Below are 25,726 nucleotides of genomic sequence, written 5' to 3'. Positions count from 1 at the left end.
TTTCTTAACATGCACTAAAAAAAAAGTGTTTGTGATATATAGCTAATTTTTTGAGTTTTTGTAGGAATTGTTATTCCAATGTACCCCACTTGTCAAGAGAGCTTCAGATTACGCAGACTAGTGACTACAATTCTTGTGTGCTCAGGTTGATGAGACCTGTGAAAGCGTCTGTGGCAGCCCTGACGTGATGGCTACAGGGTAGCAGATGCATTCCAGGTACCAGGGAACAGTCCTGGATGTACCTTTGTCTTTTGAACTTTTCACCATACAGTGGCATTTCTGAGTTTCAGCATTGCAAACGCCTGAGGTGTGTGTGGGAAACCCTCTAGTCTTATGTTATAAACTCACCATGTAATTTTCAAGAAATAAGGCAAGTGAAAACTGAAGGGGACTGTATGTTTTGGAGGAAGTTAATGACAGATAAAAACCATGATCGTAATAAAGCTTAGCTATAGTAAAACCAATTTCGGGTTTTATTTACTGCATCGTGTGGGCTGCTCTGGGGGAAAGTGAGATGTGCTAACAGCTAAATCTAGGATCACAAAAGTAGTTAGGCTCCTGTCTCTTTATCCACTTCAGTCCACCAGTTAAACACAACGAATCTCAACTAGCCAACTTTGATCTCTTAACAGTTTATATTCTGGTGTTGAGTCTACATAAAACAGTGCAGTTCCATGCAGAGAAATTCAAATCAGCCTTTCGTCTACCACCTGCAACACACTTCCATCGGCACAATATTCTGCTGGGTTTTAAAACCCCTGCTTCTCATTTTGCTGTTTGTATTTCACCCTAAGTTTATGCACTCAACATCTAGGTTTTTTTTCCTATGGATACAGCCACCTAAGTAGTGATGCAGCCCCACAGATCAGAGCCTAAAGAGGACTCTCAGAACAGAACAGAACAGAACAGAAATTCCCTCTCCTTTGATCATTTTGGCCATTCTCTTCAGCTTCTTCTTGTGTATTTACGTGGTCTGATTGAGATGTAGTAACGTCTTGCTCTGAAACATCGTATAGATTTGAAGTCACATCTGCCACAGCTCATCCAAGTTTTCTAACCTGAGTTTCAATTTCTCTTTTTCTCCTCCTCAACGCACACACACCATGAGTAAGACTCGCTTCCAGTTTCTGAGTAAATTACCTGCTTAAATGAAGCCTGACCCCTTCTTCTACCATGTGCTACTCTCTAGGCAGCATGCTTTTGAGAAACTCTTCCCTAGCAGCTCAGTTTTCCCTTTGCATTGTATGGGGATCCTGGATGCCTGAGAAGGAGGGGAAAGGGGCTAGGTGAGCATTTCAGTAGGTAGTTTTGTGGTGCTTATCTTCCAAATAAAACTGACAATATGAGTTGCAGCAAAGCAAGAGAAAGCTTTTTGCTTCTTTACATTTAAATAATCCCACATTTATCTGGTGAAAACTCTTTGAATATTTTAATAAGAAACAAAGTTCCTATTACAACATAGTAAGAGTGATAATCCTTTTGCATCAGAAAGAGATTGAGTCTTCAGAAATAAGTCTGATGCATAAAATAGTTGGGATGAATCTTGGCTAGTGTTCAGGTTTCACAGATGACATGTAAATGACCAGAGGAAAAAAAAAAAAAGACAAAACAAACCCAAGCCCACAACATAGTTTTCTCTACCTTCCTCATCTGTTTGCCTCCCAGACTTCTGATGCCTGAAAAGTCTTGTGATGAGAGAGGACGAAAATTGGTTTTCTGTGCTCAAATAGATCATTCACCACCGAAGTCTGGAGAACACCCAGGCTCTACTCCCACACCAGAATTTTATTTGCTCTGCAAATTAATTTAGTATTTAGCAATCTGACAAGCAATACTAGCCAGGGTATGCCAAATCAGGGCCTAATCCCAGAAGTGGCTGAAGAATCCCAAATTACACTTTCGGAAGCAGTCAGTACTCAAAGTACGCTGCAAATTGCGGGTATCTTTAGAGGCCCGTGAAGAAGCTCTCAGCTACATAAGCCCTCACAGAGCTCTGAGCTCCTGCATCTAGGCAGAATTTGATATCAAAGGTGGATCTAAATCAAATTACATACGCTGCTGTACATAAAATAAAATAGACTTGTTTTTTATTGGCCTGTGCAAACCAATTAGAAATACTGTGTTATTCCCCTACTACATGCTTCCTTCTTTACTCTGCTAGGATACGCATACCTGGATGAAGGAGCAATACAGTTCTCACCACATGAATATGGTGGGGATGATAGTGTTCTTTTTAAGGTTGTATCCACACTTTCTACTACCCTGTTGAAATGAATTCCTACCAAGACAAATAGTTTCCGTGATGCTCCCACTGAAGGGAACAGTGAACTCCCACCTCTCTGTATCTTGACCTGTTTTCTCCAGAAACATCTGCATAATTTATTTTATGAGTCTACATAATTGAGTGAAATACCCTTTTACAGACTTGACAATGATTTAGCATTGGTCATGCTGCCTTTCACTGCAGGTTAACGTTATCAGGTTTGAAGCATGATCAAGAAGGGTGAAGCAGACTAAGGAAGGAGGATGTAATTCTCCTACAGTAAAGAGAATTTACAGAAAACTAAATGAGTCAAAAAATAAACTCTCAATATTAAGGGGCTTTCATTTAATTTTCATAGGTATAACTGCAGTTTTAATGATCATATTGAGCAATGTTAAGAAAAAAATGTTATGCTTAGCATAAAGAATGACTTCTATGTGGCTCTGCTTCTAGAGGTAAGGTGAGAATTAATAAGGAGAGGTGTTTTTAGTGTAATCGTAACAAGAAGATGCAACACACTAAGCAGAAAAGCTAAATGAAAGGCAAAAGTCTGGAAAAGTGAAAGGGAGAAAAGAGGAGGGATAAAAATAATAAAATAAAAAAAAAACCAAATAAGCATATGTAGTAATAAAAGGGACAAAAAGAATAGTCAACAACCTTTGTTTCTTCCTTGAGCCACATTCTTCACCCACAAAGACAAATCCATGTCCGATTTTGACCCATTATGCAGTAGCAATGTAAAATGTAGGCTTTTTTTGCAAAGATACATATATATATATATATATTTTACACATAACAAAGAGACCCTGTCATTAATAAGATGCTAATAGAGCGAAAATGTTATACATTCCTCAGTTTTCGATACTAGTGTGGAGAATGGGTACCAGATTATCCCAGTAAAGACAGAACAACTAGGAAAGTTTATATTTTCAGGTGGCATGAACTCTACTGGCATGCTCTGTATATATGCATACATATTTATGTGCATACGTATACACATGTGTGTGGGCGCACCCCTACACACACACCAGTACTTCCTTACTCAGGCCTTGATATTTCCAGGAGATACTTAGGAAGAGGTTAGATTTGCCCACAATGCGAAGCTCAGTCAGCATTTAATAAAAATAACATTCTAGCAAAAAGACAGTACAACCCTGCATTGCCAAACTGTCCTGTGAAATAGGCATGGACCGTAACTCACTGAGAAAACAGTTGACAGTTTTCTTGATAAAGGTTCAGGGTATAATATAAGCACAGCAGTAGAATCAATAATTACCACGACTTGTATTAATCACAGTTACATCAGATGATTTATGGGTGACTGAAGCATTCAGACATTTTTCAAAAAAGAGTTTTGAAGAATAGCCCATAATTTATAGTGAAAGGTACTATTTAAATTCAGTCAGAAAAACACTTTTATTGACAATGCGTAGCCCACCTCATTCCTCCTTTCCCACTGCAAAACAAGTCAGTGTTCAGAATCTTTCCTTATAACAGTGATGCTCAGCTACTGAACTGGAAGGGCCCCTTCCCCTCCCCAGTCTCTCATTACCAGAAAGTTGCTTAGCCTTGTGATTCATGGTCACAAGCAGAATAAGCCTCTGTCTCTGTTATCCTTTTCCTCTCCTACGTGTTCTGTACATGTGTTCAGTAATAGCTCCCTCGGTAGTTATAGGGAAGACAACACTCCAAACTTGATGTTTCAAAAAGGATCTTTCAGCATTACCAGTGCCATATTACCAATGGCCTGTGTGATAATCCATCAGGGTCTTATGGTGTTTGATGAGTCTTTTTTTGAAGTGAAGGAGACGTCATTTCCCCACTCAGATCACTTTATGTTGTACAATGCGCAGTTAGCCTTGCCCAGTGTGCTCTGTAATGAGGGCTACGATAGCATTTTATACGGTCATTCAGTAACACCAAAGAAAATGACAGGAAAAGAACACGGGGAAATGGAGTGCAAGAAGGATAAGTAGCCCGACGCTGTGGCCATCTAGACAAGAGTTATCATTTATCCACGGTGATGTCCCCGGCACAAGGTGAACTTTTCACTCGTGTAAGAGCTTGAGAGCACATCTCAGCTCCCGGTGCATCTTCAGTTCTCTCTAACATTTCATTCCCTTGGCAGCATATTTATTCTTTCTTATGTTCATAGAGGTATTCCTTGAATTCTCAGGGGTGTGTATTAATATTTCAAAACTCTCCTGAAAACAATCCTAATTCAAAAAACTGATTAAGCTTTTCTAATGTTGGAAAAGATCTAGTTCAGGGGTTTTTTGTATACATCGGTGGTTTCTTCTTTCCCCTATTTATTTTCCATTTTGCTAAAACTGTAGTGAATTACTATAAATAAAATAATTTTCATTATAGTTCTAGCTTTTGATCAGGTTTCATACAATTTCAGTTGCAGTAGCAATTATGTTAATTAATCCGTTTGGTTTCTAGATATGGTAAACAGAACGTGAAAAGCCTATAGAAGCCTGGTAGAGAGTGGCAGAAAATCAAGGTTGACTTTTTGAAGTATTATTGCCCTGTATTATATAAAACGAGAAAAAATGTGCCCATTATTCCAGGTCAAAGAGAGATCTGCTTACAGATCATAGCACAGTCCTGCCATGAACCATGAGGCTAGGTCTGGGCACCGCAGAGGCCCCACAAAGCTACCCTGGAAACAGAGCTGTGGAAAGGTCACTGAAGACAGAATTATGGGTTCAGTGGTTCTATCCTTATACATGCTTCAAATGTAATCCTTTTTACATACACAGTAGGAAGAGGAGCAGCTGTTCTCAGCTTCAAGGGTATCCACAGAAATAAAGCAGAGCAGCTTCCAAATGGGCAATTATTCCCATATGAGAAATCTCCATTAAAAAATGAGAAAACACACAAAAACCTGTCCGAGCTTATTTGGAAAACTGACATTTAATTTGACTGAATGTAATAGTGAAGACCCTGATACATCTGAAATGAAGATTGTTCATATACAGTCTAATCAATGTATGTCTGAACTGTAACATCCCAGCCCTACAAAGAGTAATTCCCAGAAGTAAAGACAGCATGATGGAATTCCACTGGGTTCACAGCATAGCTCTGTAAGCAGTTACAGACCTCTTAGATAGATTGTCAAATGTATGTAACGTAATGGAAATAATACATATTTAGTAACATTCTCAGAAGCAGCAAAGGTTGTAAGTCTGTTATTGTTAGAAAAAATCTGGAAATATTTGCAATTATAGATTGAATGTATTTGTACATGTGTCCTTTATATACAAAATATGAAGTACAGAATGTTTTGGAGTAGTTGCCTTAATGTCGTTTTCCTATTCCTTCAGCTTTTTTACCAGGTTAAAGGAGATATGTGTTTGAAGATAATTGAAAATGGGAAACATAAAGATGTTGTCATCCGAGAAGGGGAGGTAAATCAGGGTTGTTTTTCTGTTATTGTTGTACATAGGTATGTTAAATGAATATTTTATGAAGTATTTTAAAGTCAGTTTATCCCTACTGCAAAACACGGCATCAGGAAAAAAAAAATCTTGAATGCAGGATAGTAAATTCCATGTAATTAACAGCAAACTATGATATCCTGTCTTCAACATTTCATAATTTCAATAACAAATAAAAATCTCTGTGCGCATTTGGGATACCCATTCAGATAGTCAGGAATACACTGAAAGGAGTTCTTATTCGCCTGCATGGCATGGAATCTGCCATGTGAATTCAAGTGGATCAGTATTTTATTTACACACCGTCAGGTACGTACCAGCCACCCACACCATTAAGCGAACTGCCCACAACTTAGAAAGTTAAGAAATTCAGTTATTTTCAGCCACCTTCTTTAGTCCTCGCAGCTGGCCTTCGCAACCATCACAATATGAGAACAGCTGAGAAGAGTGTATCCAGCTACCCTCAGTTGTTTTTCCTTATAGTAGTGGACTTGCTAAAGCGTAGACTGCAGTGCTCTTAATGAGAGCGTGGCTCGGTGTTTTACTTGGTGTTATTACAAGTTATTAGATGTGCTACAACTGCCACTCATTATTATTGTCACAAGCTTGAACTGCACTCAGTCTTTGAAAGGATTATTCGATCTAGTGGGGCCAGCCTTTAAAATGGAAGACATGTATTACACCCGACAGCTTGATGTCATTAAAAGTATTACAACATTTTCAATAAAGAAACAGATCTACGTTTTCAAACCTACGGACAGTGAGATTCTGGTAATATACTTCACATTGGAGAAGTACATCCAGCTGAGATCTTGGCATGTACCAGAAGCATTAATGAAAAGGAGCACACAATAGCCTTAGTGGGAAGACTGACACTAGCCCTGGTGAGGCACTGTCATTAGCTCTGCTTTGCAGACAGAGAAATTGTAATGACTTGCCCAAACTTAGCCAAGAAATCTGTAGCGCTGAAGAACAGTACAGGCTTACCACCTTCCCACATAGTCAGATAGCTGCTGGGAAAAGGTTTATTCTCAAACTTCAGTAATAGACTTCTCCCAACTAAATGTTGCCTATTCACTTTGTCACTTGCATGAGTAAGTAGTCCCTCATACCTGTTAATTATTTCTGGAGAGAATAACACTCCTCATCATGCAACCACAGGTGCTCACTGTGTTGTAGGGATACATGTGGTTGGTTAGTTTAGATATTTCCTTGAGCTGACCAGAAAAATATCGCTTTTTATTTTCATTTCTGCTATTCAGAAATGGTAGTAAATTTATAAATTCCAGATGAGGAACCGGTTAGATTTTCATTTCAGTTGTGCTTAGCAATGATGATCAAACCAGGAGCAGAGCACCTGACTGTCATAAAAGCAGTGCTGATTGCAGAGTCATCATTCACTGAGAAAGCAAGATACAGCATCTGCTGGGCTGTTGGTACCAAAGTGGGTGCAGCTGCAAAGGAGCAACACAGGATCAACAAAGAGTAGGGGGAAAATGGTGCAAGGAGCCAAGGATTTTGCAGGTTGGGGGGCAGAAGGGAAGGACAGCACAAAGAACAAAGACTTCCTGAAACTGATGCTTTCCCATTTCTTTGAACAGATGTTCCTCCTACCTGCTAGGATACCTCATTCTCCTCAGAGATACGCAAACACTGTGGGTCTTGTGATTGAGAGGGAAAGATCAAAGACAGAGACTGATGGGCTCAGGTGAAGTATAAACCATTGGCTAATTTGTTAGGATTCATAATATAAACTAATTCCTCATGTCCATACAATACTGTACTTTACTTTCCTGATAATATATCAGACTCACCCTGGCAATTTTTTAGTAATTTTATCCACACATCTATACACATATAAACAGAGATCTCATTTAGCATTTGATTTAGACCAGGAACATGTTGAAATGTCTTAAATGCATGTTGTGGTTATAGCTATCTACTTACGTTTTGTCTACTACAGTCACCTTAAGTTTTAAAAATCTCAGAGCTCTGTAACAACACGAATCAAAAAAGATATTTTTTTTTTTATCAATTCTGGCAAGCAGAACATGAATTCCTTTGTAAGCACTAAAAGCTAAAAGATGAAGAGGCTTTCTTGGTAAGTGTGTGGGAAGCTGGAAACAAAAGTCAATTTTCTTAGCACTAATCCCTCTACATTGTACACACTTCTGCCCGGTTTTTATTGCCATATGAGAACAACATCTTCAAAGAAATGAGAGGTTTACCTTTGTATTCTAATGGAAGCAGGACTAAGCTGTGTCCTGTGGTCATACAGGAGTCATAAGTCTTAGAAGTCAAGTCACATCAGTAACTTTAGCCAGGTTAAAAAAGCTGTTTTGATATTAACCAGATATGACTGACCAATGAGTTTACAGCTATTCATGTAATTTATAAAGATTTAAAACTGCAGTAATATCTGTAATGTGCTGGGTTTGTCCTTTTGCCTACACTTTTGATTGTTGCGTGGGCAGTGTCACAGCAGGAAGATTGCGAATATGGAGAGCTAGAGAGATATGCCTTTTCATTCAAACAAAAAGAGTAAAGACAGAAATAAGAAACTAAGAAAGGGACGATTCAAAAAAAACACCTGATTGGATTCCAAGCTAAAGACAAATCCAGTTCTTTTAAAACATTGCTCATCTATGCACTTGTCCCTTTTTTTCCTGTCATAGCAGGTCTGTGGATCACAAGCATTTACATTCTTAAAAAGATATTTTGAGCTAGAAACAGTTGGCCAGTGATTCAGTTAACAATGTTTATTAGTAATGAAGAAACATACGTAGCTGTGGGTAACTTTAAGTAAAATAACCTATCTTGTGCATGAGGTCTGTGAGTTAGAGAGTTGCTGAATGCCTTTTTAGGAATCCCAGGTAGATCTAGGGATTTGCACTCCAATATAGTCATGCTTTTGTGAAGAAATTAAACTAAAAGCTACCATATGGTTTGCAGGTGGAAAAAATAATTGAATTAACAAAGGACCCTCTTAATTGAAAATACCTAATCAGGTGCCTGAAAATAAATCACTTAGAGGTTTTTAGTGCCCTTGTTTTCACACTGACATGATGAACAAAGACACCTGAAGTTTTGGAAGTGAACAATCATGTCATACTTTTTTGAAATTGCATCGTCTCTCTGTGTGCTCCTGGGAGAGATGGGGATTTACAAACAGAATCTCTGGTCTTTTCAAACTTTTTTCACTCCCAGCCACCTGCAGCAAAGACTGTACAAGAGGAAGTCATAATAAACTTTGAAGTATGCTGACTCAAGGTCTAATATTACATTACTGTTCCATTATTTATTATGCCTACAAGCCTCAGTCATAAATCAGAGCCCCCAGCATGCTGATTATTGTACAAGTGAAGAATAAGTAGCCTGCCCTGGTGTTTCAGCCTAAGTAATGATTACATGCTTTGTGCTGTAAGAAAAATGCACTAGCTAATCTTGATCCTATGGCAAACAAGTACAGAAACAACTAAGTTTGATGTTAGTTGTGTGGTTGGGTTCTTTAACACCTAGTAAGGTGCAAAGTCCTTCCCAGGTGCAAAGCCTTTTCCCAACTAAGACATTTGTAACAACTCTCTTTTCTGTAGATTCTCTGTGTTCAAAACTTATGCTCATAGCACAGCTTTTTCCATATTGGAGGCATTAATAACGTTACTCTCTTCCAAATACCCTGTTTTTCCAAAATTTGAGGAACTGGGGAGGCTCTTAGAACGTTTCCAGACAATATTTGTATAGATACATAAGACAGACGTGAATACACAAATACACTTACATGCACAGTATAATCGTATAAGACTTGTTTCCCCCTTCAAACATACGTTCCAGTGATGTTAACACAAAGGACACGTAAGACCTATTTACAATCAGTCGCAATACGAGTGACTGTACTGCAGCATCACTCCCTTGACATACCATGCAGCCTTTTTTAAATCTGTAGGTAAATTCTGTATGTAAATATAATATTTTATATTTATATATATATAAATATAATAAAAGAAATATAAATTCTGTATTTACCATTCCATAGATTACAGCAACTTTAAGCTATTGATCTCAGCACAATTTATTTATTTATTTGTTATGCCATAAAATAACGCAAGGGAAGAACGAAGTTTCTCTTCAGAAGAGTGAGCTAAACAACACTTCCCAAATTTATGCAGCTGAAAACCATTGGGGTTTTTTTGTTTTTGCAAACATGATTCTATAAGTCCATAAATCACCTTTTATTTTGATCAGTCCATGCATGGGCAAGACTCAAGCCAGCTCTCTTAAATATGAGCATTTTTCTCATAGCTGCATGGAAGCAGTTACTGGAAATGGTGTTTGGGGACAGTTATTTCTGCAGTAACTACATCCAAAGTGAGAGCTATTGGTCCCAAGGCACCAATCAGTTTCTAGGATTAAATCTGGAAAGTTTGCTAAAGGAATTCGGTGACTTATCTCTAGTTGAGCAACAAACCTATAAGGCCCTTGATAGAAGTTTGAGCACCCCACCCACCAGTCAGCTAATCAGGGAAACAGAAAGCTTCCCTAAATAACCCTTCTTCAGAATAAAGTACACCAGGATTGAGAATTAACATGCTGTTATATACGTCATGTAGCTGTTTTCTTGAAAAGACTGAAACTGCCTGATCAGTTAGTTAATAAAAGGATTGACTAATGTTTTTACTTTGTCAGATACTATGTTGGAGAGTCAACTAATGTCCTCTTTGAAAAATGGTTTCACTGTGAAGACCTTGGCACTCAACTTATACCAATTATTCAAGAGTAAGGTTTTTTCTGTGTAAATTTTAAAAGAATGCTTAAAATTATGTAATAGATCTTCACATAGTTAATTTTCTGTTTATGCTGCATTTTACATAGTCTTGTTGAAATTTAATTGCTGCTTTACAAATTCTTAATCATATCTTGTATACTCCAAACTTATTAAATCAGACTAAAAAAGAAAAAAAATCAAGTGTTCTTCACATCTATCTGGAACATAATTTTTGAATAAGTAAAAGCACATCATTGCTGCTAATTGCAAAAGAACTGAATGAAAAATTAACACTGAACTGATGCTAGGTTAACTAGGTAAAACAGTAAAATTGCCTTAGGGCTTTTTTCATTCCTGCTTTTATCCAAGTACTTTTAATCAATATTATTCATGAATAATCAAGACAGCGGCAAATTTGGTAGAGAGCTGCTTTTGAGGAAATGTGTGAATGTCATCAATTAACTAATGAATTTGTTAAATGGTTGGTAAAGGTGAACAAGGTAATTGTTTATTGGAGGACTCTCAATAAAATAGGTATAGCCCTGTTGAATGTATGTGACAGTAGCTGAGGATCTGGCAGATCCGTTCTCAGCACAAAGCTTAATGGCCAGTAATACTGCCTAGTCTTTATTACCCTACAGAACATGAACATGACTTTTTACTGGTGTTTAAATGTTTATTATTCCAGGTTTTTCAATTCAAGGCAATATAAAACTGGAAAACCAAATCCAGGTAATGAAAATGAATTTCGGAATTAGAACACTTACTGTATCTGGTTGAACAGCAATGATTCTGTCCACATAACATGACTAAGTTTCTGTTTTTCTTTCCAATTATGTAAATGAAAGTTACTTTGACAGGTAATTTCTTTCATTACCCCAACCACAGGAACTACCTGGAGAGTCTCTATGATGTTGCCAGGTTCTTAATCGACACATGGAAAAGTTCAAATCAGCACAAGCACAGCAGGAGCTGCTTGTGGGATCTCCAGGACAGCCTGAGGTTCCCACTTGGAGAGTTCCTCCATCAGGTAGCCAAATGCTGTTATGAAGGCCACCAGTTCAGTCAATCCCATTGCTCAACTAGGTTTGTTGTTTCAAATCAGTCTGTCATCTCATCTGTGCAGATGACTGACTGGGGGACATCCTGCACCAACCAGGAAGTTCATAGCTCAGGTGCTCTGCATGTGCACACATGCACAGCCATAATACCCAACAATGCTACTCCCACAACTACATTACAAACTTGAACGTCATCCTTCAGTCACACCCATAAATTAAATTCCATAGCTCTTGCCACAAGTTAAAGATAAATTTTAGTTCCCCTCTGTAAGAAATTTTTGGAACCAGTTGTCCTTAATCTCCATATTCATTCCCCGACGTCTTAAGACAATTTTTATGAATTACTCTAATAGAGACAAAAGTTCTAGTGAAACATTATTTCCACATCTGTCCCATTTCTCAGCTTGATAGTCACCATAAAACCGTCGCTGCCTGCCAGCCAGCTCAATCAATAATTGAAGAAAGTTCTTACTCAAATCCTAAAATCAGGGAAAGATGTTTTTTGCATGAACATCACCTTTCTTAAAAATAGTTAACTAAATCATTGTCACCAAAATGAAAAGTTCGCGGGAGAGTCCTACGTATGGGAGAGCAACCTTACAAGCCCTTGCAATTAGGAAATGGTAAGCCAGTCAGAAACCCTGCCTGAAAGACTTTGCAGCTGAACCAGCTTTGGGCATTGCCTCTTTGACTGACTAGGAAATATACTTCTCAGATGAAGGCTCCGTGTTTCTTACAAACAAGATGTTGTCGTCTCCAAGATCTTAGTTTTCTTTATATGCACCATCAAAATGTGTTTATTTTGAGCTTATTTTAATTTGAGCATGTGTGGCATGTTTGGGCGTTGGTGGTTTATTTGTTTGGGTTTTTTTTTTTGTGGGAGGGTAAGTAGAGCAGGTGCTGTCTCTCACTGTGTGTTCATACAGTGTCTAGCAGAGGAAATATAATTTCAGATGAAGCCTCTAGATGCTGCTGTAATAAAAAAAATATAATCTCACACATACTATCCTCGTTCAATACAGTGATTTCCAATAAGCATCCCTCACCAGTCTGAGCTAAAAGCTTATATTTCAGTAATGAAGTAATTATATCAGTGCAGAAAAAGAAAGAACATTAAAGATTTATATTGTTAATATTTGTGCAGATTAGAGCTAAAGAACAAACCTGACAATCAATCAGAAGCTATGATACATCTTGAAACTTTTTTTTAAACACAGAACTGTGAGAAATTGTTATTGATAAATCCAGTACAGAAGCTTTTTCCTTTTAATTTATTCAAAAGCTGTACAAAGGCTAAAAGGCGTAACAGACATCCATTACAACTGAAAAGAGTTTTTTTCAAGACAAAAAAAAATAAAAAAAAAAGCATGTAAAGGTAGTTATTTTGCTCAGAGCTCAATACATCTTTTTCCCCTGAATGGATTCTCCTCTTGGATTAGCCAGTAAGTCAAGACAACAAATAACTTGAAATGCTCTTGGCTTAACTCTTGCTATAAGCAAAAAGCAGTCAACAAAGTTACACGGCAGGCTTTCAGCCTGGGGAAAAGCTCCATTTTTCTGATTTTCAGTTCTCATAGACAATAAGGAGCTCACAGCTCAGTGATGTCTTATACATGAGGAAAATAGCCCAGACTTTTAGTTACCAAAGTTTTAGCTAGCAGCTCCTGTAACTGTCAGTGAGACTTGTGGTAAAAATAATGAAAATAAAACAAAGTTTGACTTACATAGGAGTAAGCTGGTAATACATTCCTTCTGGATGCATACCCAACTGATCGAGAAATAACGCTTTGGATTTATTCCCTCAACAGCTCTCTCTTCCCCGCCCCCCTCTTAAGAAGTAGAATTCAACAACCATCAATGACATTTTTAACATAGAACAAGCTACCACTAGTTTCTCACTATGTTTCAGTCAAGACACATTTTAAAAAGATTTGATCTGACCTATGCATAAGGCTGGGTTTCAGCCTCTTTCAGTTTCTCTTCTGAAAATCCTGAATCCCCTCAGCTTAAAAGTGCCAGTTGGAGCACTCGCAGGTTCATCTCTACATAAGCCTGAACTAGTGCCTCCCCTTTTTAGAAAGAAATGGAATAAAATTGAAGAAAAACATCTTGAAAGAAACCCCTGATTGCAGCTCACTCGTATAGAGGACAGCTATAAATGGAATCAATCAAGATACAATTGCTTTTAAAAAAAACCAAAACACCACACACAAAAAAATCCCCAACCCTAAGTCCAGATTTTTTCTTGATTTACTTATGATTTCTGGCTCAGCCAACACTAGGGCAACTCCCTCTGAAAGCAGGGTGCTCAGAATGTATGAAGAGGCAGCATTAGCCATTAAAAAGATACATTTTTAGAAGAGGAACTCAAATATCATCAGGTGAAGTACAATCAGAAACATGTATCATATGCAATCCTTACTTGAGGCATGTTCCCTAGAACCGTTTTGTACTGAATTACTAGCTGCTTTTGTTACCATGTGTACAAATAAAGCCCAGTAAAACTCCCCCCCGCCCTTTTATCAATAAAGGTGAATATATTTAGGATACAGTCTAAACATGCAACACGCAAGATAGGTTAGTTTGGTTTACACAGTTTTTGACAGAAGCAATCACAGTTACCAAAACAACTCTTGCTACTGTCAGTTCAGTCAGACTGGCAGCAAGATTCTCTCAAGGTTTCTATTTCATCCCAGTTTTATAGTCAAGAGGACAAGAGATCGCTTAAAACAGACAAATCCCAGTTCTAATAAACTATGATGGCTGAATATTGTACACAAAAGTATCCAGAAGTTCAAAAGTTTATCCTGCCATGCTCACCAAAATAAATCATTTCATTATGTGGAATTTGATGGGGAAAAGGGCAAGAAAAGACTTTTCCTGAGTTGGCGTTGTTTAAAAATTATCTTTAAGAAAGTTAATGGTGTAGGTAGAATGTCAGGTTTTTGTTTATCCAAATTAATTAATCTACTTCTAATTATCAGTGAAATTTTAATTCCCATAAAAGCTTTATTGTCAGTGGAAATACAGATATTAAATACAAATACCAGTCCTGTAGTGACTTCACTAGCAAAACTTTCATCGATTATAGGGGTATATAGGGTAATTTACAGTCTGGACTTTAAATGTGGTTAGTATAGTTAAAATAGAGAGCGGTTCTATGCCTGTGATTCAGAGCAGACAAAATCTAAGGATCTGATTGGGTATGAGAAAATTGGGTGCTTTCTTCAGTCAGTTGGAGTAGGAATACCACACAGCCTAGGGCATAGTTTATAAACAAAAGCTTTTTTGCTTTCAGTAGTGCTATTAGACAAGTTCTAAGAGTGAACTCAGTGCTATAAAAATCAGCTTCTGTACTGTCATCCCATGTAGCTAATCCAGTGCAACCTCCGTACACAGTATTCACTGTTCAGTCTTGTTTCACTGGTGTATAAAAACAAGCAGATCAAAAGAGAAGAGTGTTAATAACTGAAAATAAGAAAAAGCTAAAGAATAAAGGTAACTGGCTAGCAGGCAATATTAATTGAATTAAAACTACCTCAGAAAAATCAAAACAGGGAGAAACACTGTCTTCATTTACACTAAAGCAAATATAGGGCCATTCTTTTGAACTTAAAACAACTGTATAAATATTTGTGTCTTTCTGTTGTAGGCACATTGAAATAATTCTAAAGATACTATCACTGTGGGGGGGGTTTAAATAAGGACGATGATTTTGGAAATACGTTTTATTGCTGTGAAGCTGTTTAGAAAACTGAATATTTGATTTTCTTTTCTATCATCTTTTAAGGACTTCTAACACATCTAGGTAGATTGCTCCTTCTATAATATGTTACTTCTTTCTACTTTGAGTCCGTGTATTAAAAGAAACAGCATATGACCAGTTAGATATTAAGGAGTGTTTGTCTGGGGAATCTATTTTGTAAACAGCCACCAGGAGGTCTCCAGCACATAGCAGCATGCCAGCCGACACACGGAGTCAATCATTTTTAACTGTCTAGACCAACCATAATTGTACAGTTCTTGGAGACACTGTATAACTTTTGTCAGCAACTTGAATCTACTCCTTTTTCGTATCATCCTCATTGTCTCTATTCTGGCAAAGGTGCCCGCATAAATACACTGTTCATCTTTATCGTGTCCTACCTAAGTCCTTTAAGTAACTTCCAAGTCGTGTTCCTATCTCTCCTGAAGCCCACCCGAACTGCAAAGAGTAAAGTGGTGGAGGAAGGGAATAGAATTATCTAATATACGCTTCCAATCCTCTATAACCACTCAACCTATTGCTGACCTCATGCATTTCCCCTCCCTTCATATTTAACAGCTTTCCACACCACACCAGTCCCCAATGAGTATGTAGCTGGTACAGGAGATGAAGAGCTCACGTGAACCAACCTAAGCCAGCAACATTTAATACACGAATAAAGTAGAATTCCAGTGTCTTCAGTATGGCTGCTATAATTTGCTGTATGAAAATTTCTACTAAACTTCCTAATCCCAAACTACAACACATCATCCAAAAGCCAGGACTGCAGGCTGCACGTTGTCTGGAGCCAGGAATGCTCCAAGAAGTTCATTAGGCTCCCAGAGCCCAGAACTGCTAATGACAACATTCACCAAACAAAATCCAAAAAAAGTCTCCAGGAAGAAGTCTGCTTCCCCCACAGTATTCTCAGCTGAGCCTCCTTAGCAAGAGGCAGAACATAAACTGTAACCTCCAGGAGCTCTCCTAATGCTTCACCATGGGAACCAAGCCACTACTGACCTTTAGTACATAATGTATATAATAAATCTATTAGGGAAATTTAGAAGAAATGCCCTATAAAGTTGTTTTCCTTTCTATTCAGATTTAGTGGGGAAAAAAAAATAATCTAATATTTTGAGACTTCTAAAGCTCAGAGCAGTTTCACACAGCAGGTACATCTTCTCTAATAAGGTAGGTTCTTTCTTCCTTACACTCTTAAATGCTCCCCAGACAGCACCATCTGAAACAGAAAACTAATGGAGTCAGTCTGACATTTTCACTAGTGTTTCAAAGGCAGTTTAGTAGTAATAGCTCACACATGCCGTACAAATGCTTATCTCACAAACGTAGTGAGGTCTCACAACACTCACTGTAATGAAAAAATCTTATTCCTCTTCTATAGAAGCAGAAGTTATGTACAAAGATGAGTAATGAAATGCCCAATCATATAAAAGGCAGATTCAGAAATGAAGATTGAGATTCCTGATTTTAGTATTGGAACAGTGGTCAGTATTTCTCAGTACAATTTATCATTCGTAATTACAGTGACCTAGCTTTATCATGAAGAAACTTTAAACAGAATTATGTCCTAAATCTTCCAATTTCATTGTTCTAATATATTCCCTTCCTTCTGGCTGGTGATATCTCCTTTTGAAAAGGCTATATTTCTTTACTACAAAAGTGTTTTTCAAAGCTTTCATCATCAAACTTCTTTGTTTCAATTAGGGAAAAGAAATAAAATTGTTGTTTAGATACCAGCATATATTTAACGACACAAAGAAAAATGTGCCTAGAAATAATTACAGGGACAAATCATAAATTAGCAGTCATGCCAATTCTCAGGGCATGCTACAAAAACAAATGCAGTTACACAGGGAAAGGTATGATTATACCGAGCGAGTGCTGCATTTTCAGCTAAATGTTTCTGCATCTATACTCAACAACAGCGAAATGAACGAACTACCCCCAAAGTAATCAGTCATTGTCAGTGCTTTCACTCTGGATTTTTATATGGAATGAGCTAACTACTTGTTTTTTCAAACCCAGATGCCTGAAAGTATGTCCCTCAGTCCACAGGTTTTATTTGCAGAGGTGTTAAACTCCTGCTAGTCTCATTGACATTTCTGTTAACATCGAGAATAAAGCAGAGTTTTCATAGGAATTACGTAGGCACGTATGGGAAGAACATCCTAGGGTATACATTATTGCTGGCATTGGCAATTAAATGTGAAATGCTGGAAAACTGTATTCTTTACGAGATGGAAAGGATGATTAGAAAGTGGACAGAAATAAATGACTACATAATCCTAAAATAATTTGTGAGGTCCTTATCCCTAGTCTGGACCATTTTATGCTCAGTTAAAGGATTATAAAACAAAGAGGATCTAACCGCTCCACTTTGGATAAGGATGTCTTCTGCTTTTACAGAGGGAGACACCATTTGCAAGGGACTTCCTCACGTCCTTCTGTGGAGATGGTGCCACAGCATGCAGAGACACACTGTTCTGAGGCAGCACAGTAACTCGGGATGGAGGGGCTTTCATAATCAGTAAGAACATATAAGGTGATTTAAAGATTCGAAGATTGTTCCGTCTAGAGTGTGCTGCCTAGAAGTGAAGGATGGCATGTCATTGAAAAAAATACAGTTTTTCATAAAGCCAACATGTCATCAGTTTCACAGTTGACACTGTTTCAATATATTGTATTTTGTGTGCTTTATTGCTCTTTTCCTTTGCAACAAATCTCAAAGAAACAAGGTTTGCAAGAGAGCTATGGGAAGAGCTTGGGGATGGTAGGGCTCCAGAAACACTCTGGCAGAGTGAGATGGTCTGATTTCTTGACAAGAAAGCTTAGGCATGTCACTGGGGTAGGGAAGGGGGAGTTTCCATGTAACGTGAGCTTGGGGTAAGCAAGTACACCCATGTATACCTGGTAGGCCAGTGGCAGTCCTCTTTTACCCATCCTCCGTATTGCTATCAGAAGTACATTGCTCCCAGCAAGTTCAAACTCTTCCTTAGATGGTCTCTCTTGAGGCTGTAACTACTTGTATGTTCACTGTCTGTTTTCTTGCAAGCTGTTGTCTCCATTTTTGCACAGCTTCATATTCTCAGTCTCGGTACGGTCTCTATTATTTAACTGAAATCAACTTGCTCGAAAACCTGTAATTTCCTTTTTAAAATATTTACAAACTCATTCAGTAAACATGATGTATTTTTCAGCTTAACATGATATCATCACATTCTAATTTAAAGCTGAAAAGAGCTATAAAACCCATAAAGAATGCATTGCTGTGATATGAATATTTAATAGTAATGATCTACAAAAATGGACTTTATTGTTGAACTATTTAAATATATCTCCTGAGCACGTAAGAAAATATTAGATTTGATGGTCCACTTAGCGATGCATTACTTGGAGATAAATACACAAGACTTTTAGCTGACTAGCTTAGAATTGCCATCTTCTTGCATTTTGTCGGCATGTTTTTACCCCCTTTAATCATTAAGCATGTTGTCTCCTTGTCTCACAGTATTACTAGAGCATAATACGAACTCCAAAAACACACCAACGCACACTTCCTGAGATATTGTTGAAAGCTAATGTACAGGCTAAGAAGAAATACATGCAACAATATCCAAATATAAGCCTGATAAGACAGACTCAGTTCCTTTGGAAGCCCCAAGCTTCAGCTCCAATATGTGTGGGATCACAAAATATTGGATCCCACTCATTAGCTCAAGATCACAAGCGCTAAGGCACCTGTAGCTTTCAGCATCATGCAAAGGATAAGTATATCAGGGTTAAATGAGGACTCAGTCAAGTAGACCCTTAATAATGTCAGACGTATGTCACGTACTTCATTGCCACAGTGCTCTCATATTTGTTCTGCAGTAACAGGTAATCAAATCATAGAATAGTTTGGGTTGGAAGGGACCTTTAAAGGTCACCCACTCCAACCCCCCTGCAATGACCAGGGACATCAGTCATTGTACTGGATCACACTAAAGGTTCTTTTCCTCCACACTCAGTTTTCAAAGGCTGTTATGCTATCACTGGGCAAGCATCATTAACATCAAAATTAGTAATAAGCTAAAACCTCATCACAGACCAGGGCCTGCTGACAGGATGAGTGTCAAAAGACAGCTCTTGTCCTGAAAAACTTAAAGTCTGAATAAAAAAAAAAAAGTCCGCCTTTACTTGGAAGTAAATGAAACTGTTAGGAAGTGTCTCTACATCACAAGCAAGCAAGAACAGTGAGTGCTCCATAGTAAGCATAGGACATGTTACACCTTACGTTGGCCCTAAGTATGCATAGGTTACTGTTTACTGTTGTCCCATGTGTATTGTCCCTGTTGGTCAGGGCAGCTAGAGTCAGAAATCACTAGAAAGAGAAAAACCAGCAAAATTACGTTTATGTGGAATAAATCACAGAAGTTAAGCTACGAACTTAGTTTATAGTTATTGTTCATTGTTAGATTTGTGCTGCTTCTTGGTCAAAACACAACCAAGTACTTTGGCTTTTTTCTACCACCCCAAATTACTTGCACCTCATGGGGAGCATTCATAGTTCTGCTTGCATAAAACATTACAGTGCCTACCCTAGAGACTTGGCGTTTTGCTATTCATTCTCCAGCATATGAAGTCTAAACTTACTTGTTACCTTGACGCTGGAATTCTTAACCTGTGGAGAAGATGTATCCCCTTGAGCTGAGCAGGATACCCGTGGCATCTCAGTATGTGTCTCTTACCCCACTGTGTGCTATATATCAGGTTTGGTGTTTTTGTTTGTTTGCTTTGCTGTGGGTTTAGTTTGTTTTTAAATTATCTCAACTAGGATGTGCATTTTAGGAGAAAGCCCTACAAATGGGTAACTTCCTTGTATTCCAAGAGACTTTTCTAAATTCAAGAGTGACCTGTTTTATTCTGATAAGAGAAAAACCTCTATCATCTTCACATTACTTTAGAAGGTAAAGATTGCTACTATAAATGAAACAAAACACTTAAAAATCTATTTGAATACTAATTGCACTGAGTACCTTCTGATAAAGTGTCTTAATTTTTTCTTCTTCTGTACTGTCTGTGTATATATATCATAATATTATAGACCTTTATTTTTCCTCTTGCCCTAGCCAAAAAGCAACGTTCTAATACAGCTAAAGTTGAGTATATCCATAATTTAAGGATGAAGTGTATAAGTATTCCTAACTACTTCCAAAATAAGTTTGATGAACCTGTGAAAATTAAGAAAAAAAAAATCAGACATATTGCGATGTGAAAATAAATCACCAGTGACCTTAACACCAATTTTTACCAAACAATAAAATACAGAATGTTCAGACTAGATCTTGTTAATGTTTCCAGGCCCAGATTAGAATAAATATAGATTAAAGATTTTCTTTTTCTTTCTGGTGCTTCTTAATTTCTCCAGAGGAGTTTGCTTTTCAATAAAAGTGTGTTAAATATTTGAGTTAAATAATGTAATAGTATAATTCTTTTTTTAAAAGAAAGCTTGAAGGCAAAAAGCTTTCAAATAAAAAAATTCCTTCTTTTGCTGCAAATTTCTTCAGATTGCTTTCGGTATTTCCTGAAAGAGGCACTGCTGAGACAAATAGTTTGCAGAAACATGTTGACTTCTTCCATTTAATTTAATATATGGGAGAAAAAATGTCAATGGCAAAACCTGTTTGTAGAATAAAAGGGTTAGCATCCCATCCAGATTATCTGGAGATGGATGTAGATACGCAGTGTTTATGATCCTTTAAGCAGCAGTAGATTATTCAGTACACTGCTATCCCTTGGATGCACTGACCTTCTCACGTAGTGTTCAAGACTGAATATGAAATGGCCTTCCATGAAAAATTGAAATGATGCATTCAAAACACTGCAGAGCAGTGAAATACAGCTTCAGAAAAGAACCAGAAGAACATTGCAAAGTGAATACACTAGTGCTTTAAAAAGACCTACTGTACTACTAGTACCGAGACTAAGATTTGGCTGCAAGTTTATTACCTCAATGCATTTGGGAGACAGCCTTCTAGTGAGTTTTTCTGGCACATAGTTGGCATTATTACTTGCAATTACTCTATGGATGTTCCCCCATGGCATCTCAGAACAAACTACTTAGGATCACCAAGGCGATTGCGCTGTCTCTGTACTTCACTGTAAGATGGTAAATTACTAATTTCATAAAAAGCTAATTTCATATACCAGCAACACACAGCACAAATCATGAATTTCACCAGCTACACTAAAACTGCATTCGGTCCTCCAGCTATTTTAAATCAAATCAGTTATGAGAGAGAATTATTGGAAATTAAGTCCAGATACAACTCCAGGAACACCACACAAAAGGCATTTTATTAAATTTGAGGTTGTGATAACCTGTTTGCTTCACTGTGGTCAGTATATTTAAAAACACATAAGGGAGAAGAAACATAAAAGCCAGTAGTAACTACATGAAAGTTGTTGAGTAAATGGGTTCCATGGGCCTAATTCCACTTACATGGGAATATGTTAGGGGTGACTCAGCAAAGGCTCAGAGATGATATATCAGATTTTACCAGTGCAAAAGCAGGTCTGAAAGAGACTGAAGAATATGCCAGCAAGAAGTAGGTAGTCTGTTGCATACTGTTTGAATGCATTTTTAACAAGCGTGGATGCACAACAGCTTCAAAGAAGCAGCTCCATAAAGATACACAAATAATACATGCATTTTACAACTAGAAGGTGCTGATAATGACCATAGAACTGTTCACTGTTACAACTGACTTAACTAATTTACAGATAATATCTGTAAATTGAGCCCTTCAAACTGTAAAACAACAGTAAAATGTTTGCAAAGATTAAGGGAAGCAAGTGTCACTGATACCCCACTACCTTCCTTACAGATGAACTCCTGAAAGAAACACCTTTCCCACTAAATTCCACTTCTGTTATGGAGCCGTTTTCCTTCCAAGGCTGGTTAAATGATCATCGTGGTGAAATAAAACAGAAGAAATCCTTGAGTATGTTTGGAGATAACTTTGAAACAGAGGTAGGAGGGGTCTAATTTCTCTGAAAGACAGGAATATTTTTAAAGGTAGAGATAATAGGTGCCTACTGTTCAGACTGTGAATCCAGGCCTGGGAACAATATGTAGTCAGCAGAGAAAATGACGCACCCCTACAGAACAACTCAGTCCTAATCCGCCCTGTCCTTCGGAAGCGCCTGTCTTCATCCATTGATTTGACTAGCTTAGGACAGGGGCTTCCTAGCTGAGATTCTTCCATTTGCCAAATCAACCTGAACCTTATTTCCATTCATTTCCTTTAGGATTAAAAGGGCTCATTCTCTCCACTCCCCTACCTACCCATATTTCCTAAATCAAAAATACCAGAATAATGCAAATACTACTCACAAGTGTGTTTGGCTTCCCTATATGTTTGAACAGCATTCTTGGTGCCAGGTCTAATCTGGGTGTGTAAATACACTTTTTTCCTCCCCCTCAGTATACATAAAGTGAAAACAAGGAAAACTGGACAGCATCAGAGAGCCCGGGCTGTGCTAAAGCATCGCACTTCCCAGTTTAGTCAAGCACAGCCTAGTTTGGGTGTAAATGAAGCTGTCACCATTTGATACTGTGCTGTATACACAATAGTTTACAAAACATATTCTTTCCCTGGCTTACTTGAAGTCATGCTCTGAAGAATCCAATACATTTTACAGCAAAATGACAGAGAGTGTGGGACCATCAGGAAGAAGAAAGGGCAGATAATGAGAAAAATAAGGTCTAATCTGCAGCTTTTTTAATGTTAATGGAAGAATCTTTTCTACTTCAACAGGCTCTTGACAGGGCCCAGAGTTCATGAGGAGGAAGTGCCTGTTCCAAGAACAGAAGTAGGAAGGATATAGATGCAAAGCTGAGAGTGGGAGGAGGCAGAAGGAATAGATAAGTGAGGATGCAGAGGAGCATAAGGAGTGGCAGGTGTGATCAGTTCCCGTTTTATCAGTAAGAATCAATATGAGAATACCAAACGTAATGTGAATTTTAATGTCTGTAAAAATAACGTCATCTTCTATGAATATTTTTGTGTAAAAATAGAATGTTTTTAATGCTGTAGGAAGATGAATATGTACACTTTGGTCACTGGGATGAATCTGTTACTTTTCTTCTCTGTCTCTTTTTTAATTTTTTTTTTTTTTTAAAGGTTATAGCTTATGGACCAGGAACAACTGAGAAAAGTAAAAAGAATTCAGATACCTGGATATGGCAGCTGGTATGTGACAATTCACACTCGTGAACTGATGAGTTCATGTTTCAGTTCAATCTGAACAGTAGTAAAGCCTTCTAGCACCAGCAACAGAAATTAAAATTATTACCTTCCTTCTCATCATCAACAGGCACCACCCTTCAGCTTTAAACTATCATGAAAAATAACTGTGAACTACAGCTACCATAAAAATAGTCTCTTTCCTCATTTTGTGTGTTGAGGTCAGAGATACCTGCATCCTTCATCAGGTTTTGGTGGGGATTTTAATATACCCTACCTAGGGTATATCCTGTAAACACATCAGAATGCCTCCAAACAATAAAAGAGCATCACCTGTTACTTCTGCCTTGAAGCATTTTTCCTCCTACTGAAGTCAAACTAGAATCAGGTAGAATAAGCTAATAAAAAAGGCTTAACTGAGAACTTGTTTATACTAAAGCACAGTGGTAAGTAATCCAGATGCCCTTCATTCAGCTGGCTTCTAGGAAACATTTGCAGCCCAAGGGAAAAAACAGAGAAAAGCTACTTTTCATTTACACAAGTCAGGCTAGCTTGGGAAGCAGATATTTCTATCAGTTCCTGTTCTGTTGAAATTCACAGGGACCATCAAATACTAATTAAAGACATAATAATCTTGAAATACATTTGTTTACACTGCTGCTTACAGCAGCCTGTGCAATCAAGACCTTGTTGCTGGCAAGAACCTGGCTCCTCTGCTTGACAAGATAATGACGAGTCCATGCCAGTGCAGATGTACTCCTGTTAGCAATTTCTGTCAGTTCCCTGCTGACTTATGAACTGCTTTTCAACATTTAAAAAGATATTAGGAATCAGAAAAGTAGAAGAGGAGCTTGAAGGACTCCAGGAAGTTATCTCCACTTTCCAGAGCTGTACCGACTTGCAGGCTGCTAGGTTAGATAGGTAGCAGCGTACGACCAAGAGTCAGGCAACGGGTTGCTGCTTTATGATAGGCAACAGTGAATCACGAAGCATGTTTTTATTGATGCTAATAGCGTTGAACAGAAAAGATCAACTGAATATTTAGCTAGGCCTCATGAAACAGAGCAGGTTTTAAGTGCTCTTTTAGTAGGAAATATTTCCATACTTACCTGCAGCATTTTCTTTCTGCTAGTGACAGGACATGGAAAATTAAAAGCTGGTTATCTTTCTTTCCCTTCAGGAGGGCACATCAACTGTTACCATGGATGGTAAAACCCTGACTCTGTCTGCTGGTGACAGCCTGCTTGTCCTTGCCCAGTCTACGTGAGTAGAGACAAACAGTGGTTCAATGTGTGATTTCCCAGCTTCCAACAACATACATTCTGTGTATTTGGTCCACACCAGTCTGGGCATCAGCTGGTGCAGAGACACAGTGTCTGCAATAGCCTCCATTATTTCTCAGGGCAGAAGTGTCTTCAGGAGGAAACAAAGACAGACGTTCACCTCTTACTATTAAAGCTGGGAAAATAAAAAAGATAAGCAATACCAAGAAAAAGCAGCATGCAAAAGACCATGCATAAAGGTAGACGGCACAAATACACGAATCGGCAGTCACAACAGATCTTCTAAGCCTCAGACCAGGCTTAATCAACATCAGTGCAGCAAGATTTGGGGTTCAGACTAAGAACACAGGTCTCTTCCTGGTGTAGGATGCATATGACTGATTCATAATCTTAATCACACGTGATATATGTAAAGTGAAAAAAACCACAACAAAACAAAACAACAGTGAAAATAGTTTCCAGAGAGAACGGAAAGGGAAAGTACTTGCCAAGCCTTATGATGAGTGGCATAAGCTGATAAAGTGCCCACCCTGAAGATGAAGGATGATGTATACTCACTGGTAATGCAGCGCAACAGATTATAGGCAGATAACAAAAACGGCCTTCTTTTCTACAGGAAAGATCTAGTAAATAGTAGTGATGACTTGTGGCCCTCTTGTACACCTTTTGTAGAGCACTGAAAACATTTGCTGAAAGAGCTGAAACCATCCAGCTGTGCACAGAACTGTTCTCTGCACCTGTGATCCAACATGTAGCCACCTCTTCCCTTCACCATTACTTCCACCACTTATGTGAAATCACTTAAATTAAATTAATTCCTAGTCCTGCAGTCTAGTCAATGAGCGTGTGTTTTCAAAATCATGGCATGATGCACATGCAGAGATCTACCAGCACAGTTCATATTGGATTAAGACGTTTAT

General features: G+C 38.0%; 1 protein-coding gene across 2 annotated transcripts in view; it reads left to right on the top strand.

Moving 5' to 3' along the window:
* Positions 1 to 25,726, top strand: part of HAAO (3-hydroxyanthranilate 3,4-dioxygenase) — a 45,188-nt gene that overhangs the window by 7,809 nt on the left and 11,653 nt on the right. The window contains exons 3-9 of one of the 2 annotated variants that reach the window (XM_054196255.1): positions 5,593 to 5,676; positions 7,308 to 7,414; positions 10,390 to 10,479; positions 11,157 to 11,200; positions 22,162 to 22,307; positions 23,461 to 23,529; positions 24,704 to 24,786. In XM_054196255.1, coding sequence (XP_054052230.1) covers positions 5,593 to 5,676; positions 7,308 to 7,414; positions 10,390 to 10,479; positions 11,157 to 11,200; positions 22,162 to 22,307; positions 23,461 to 23,529; positions 24,704 to 24,786 — 623 coding nt within the window. The other variant, XM_054196256.1, reaches the window with a different exon arrangement.

Source organism: Rissa tridactyla, chromosome 3 (genome assembly GCF_028500815.1).
Source record: "Rissa tridactyla isolate bRisTri1 chromosome 3, bRisTri1.patW.cur.20221130, whole genome shotgun sequence".
Classification (NCBI taxonomy): domain Eukaryota; kingdom Metazoa; phylum Chordata; class Aves; order Charadriiformes; family Laridae; genus Rissa; species Rissa tridactyla.
The sequence above is the reverse complement of the archived record's forward strand: the minus strand, read 5'-3'. Positions and strand labels throughout refer to the sequence as shown.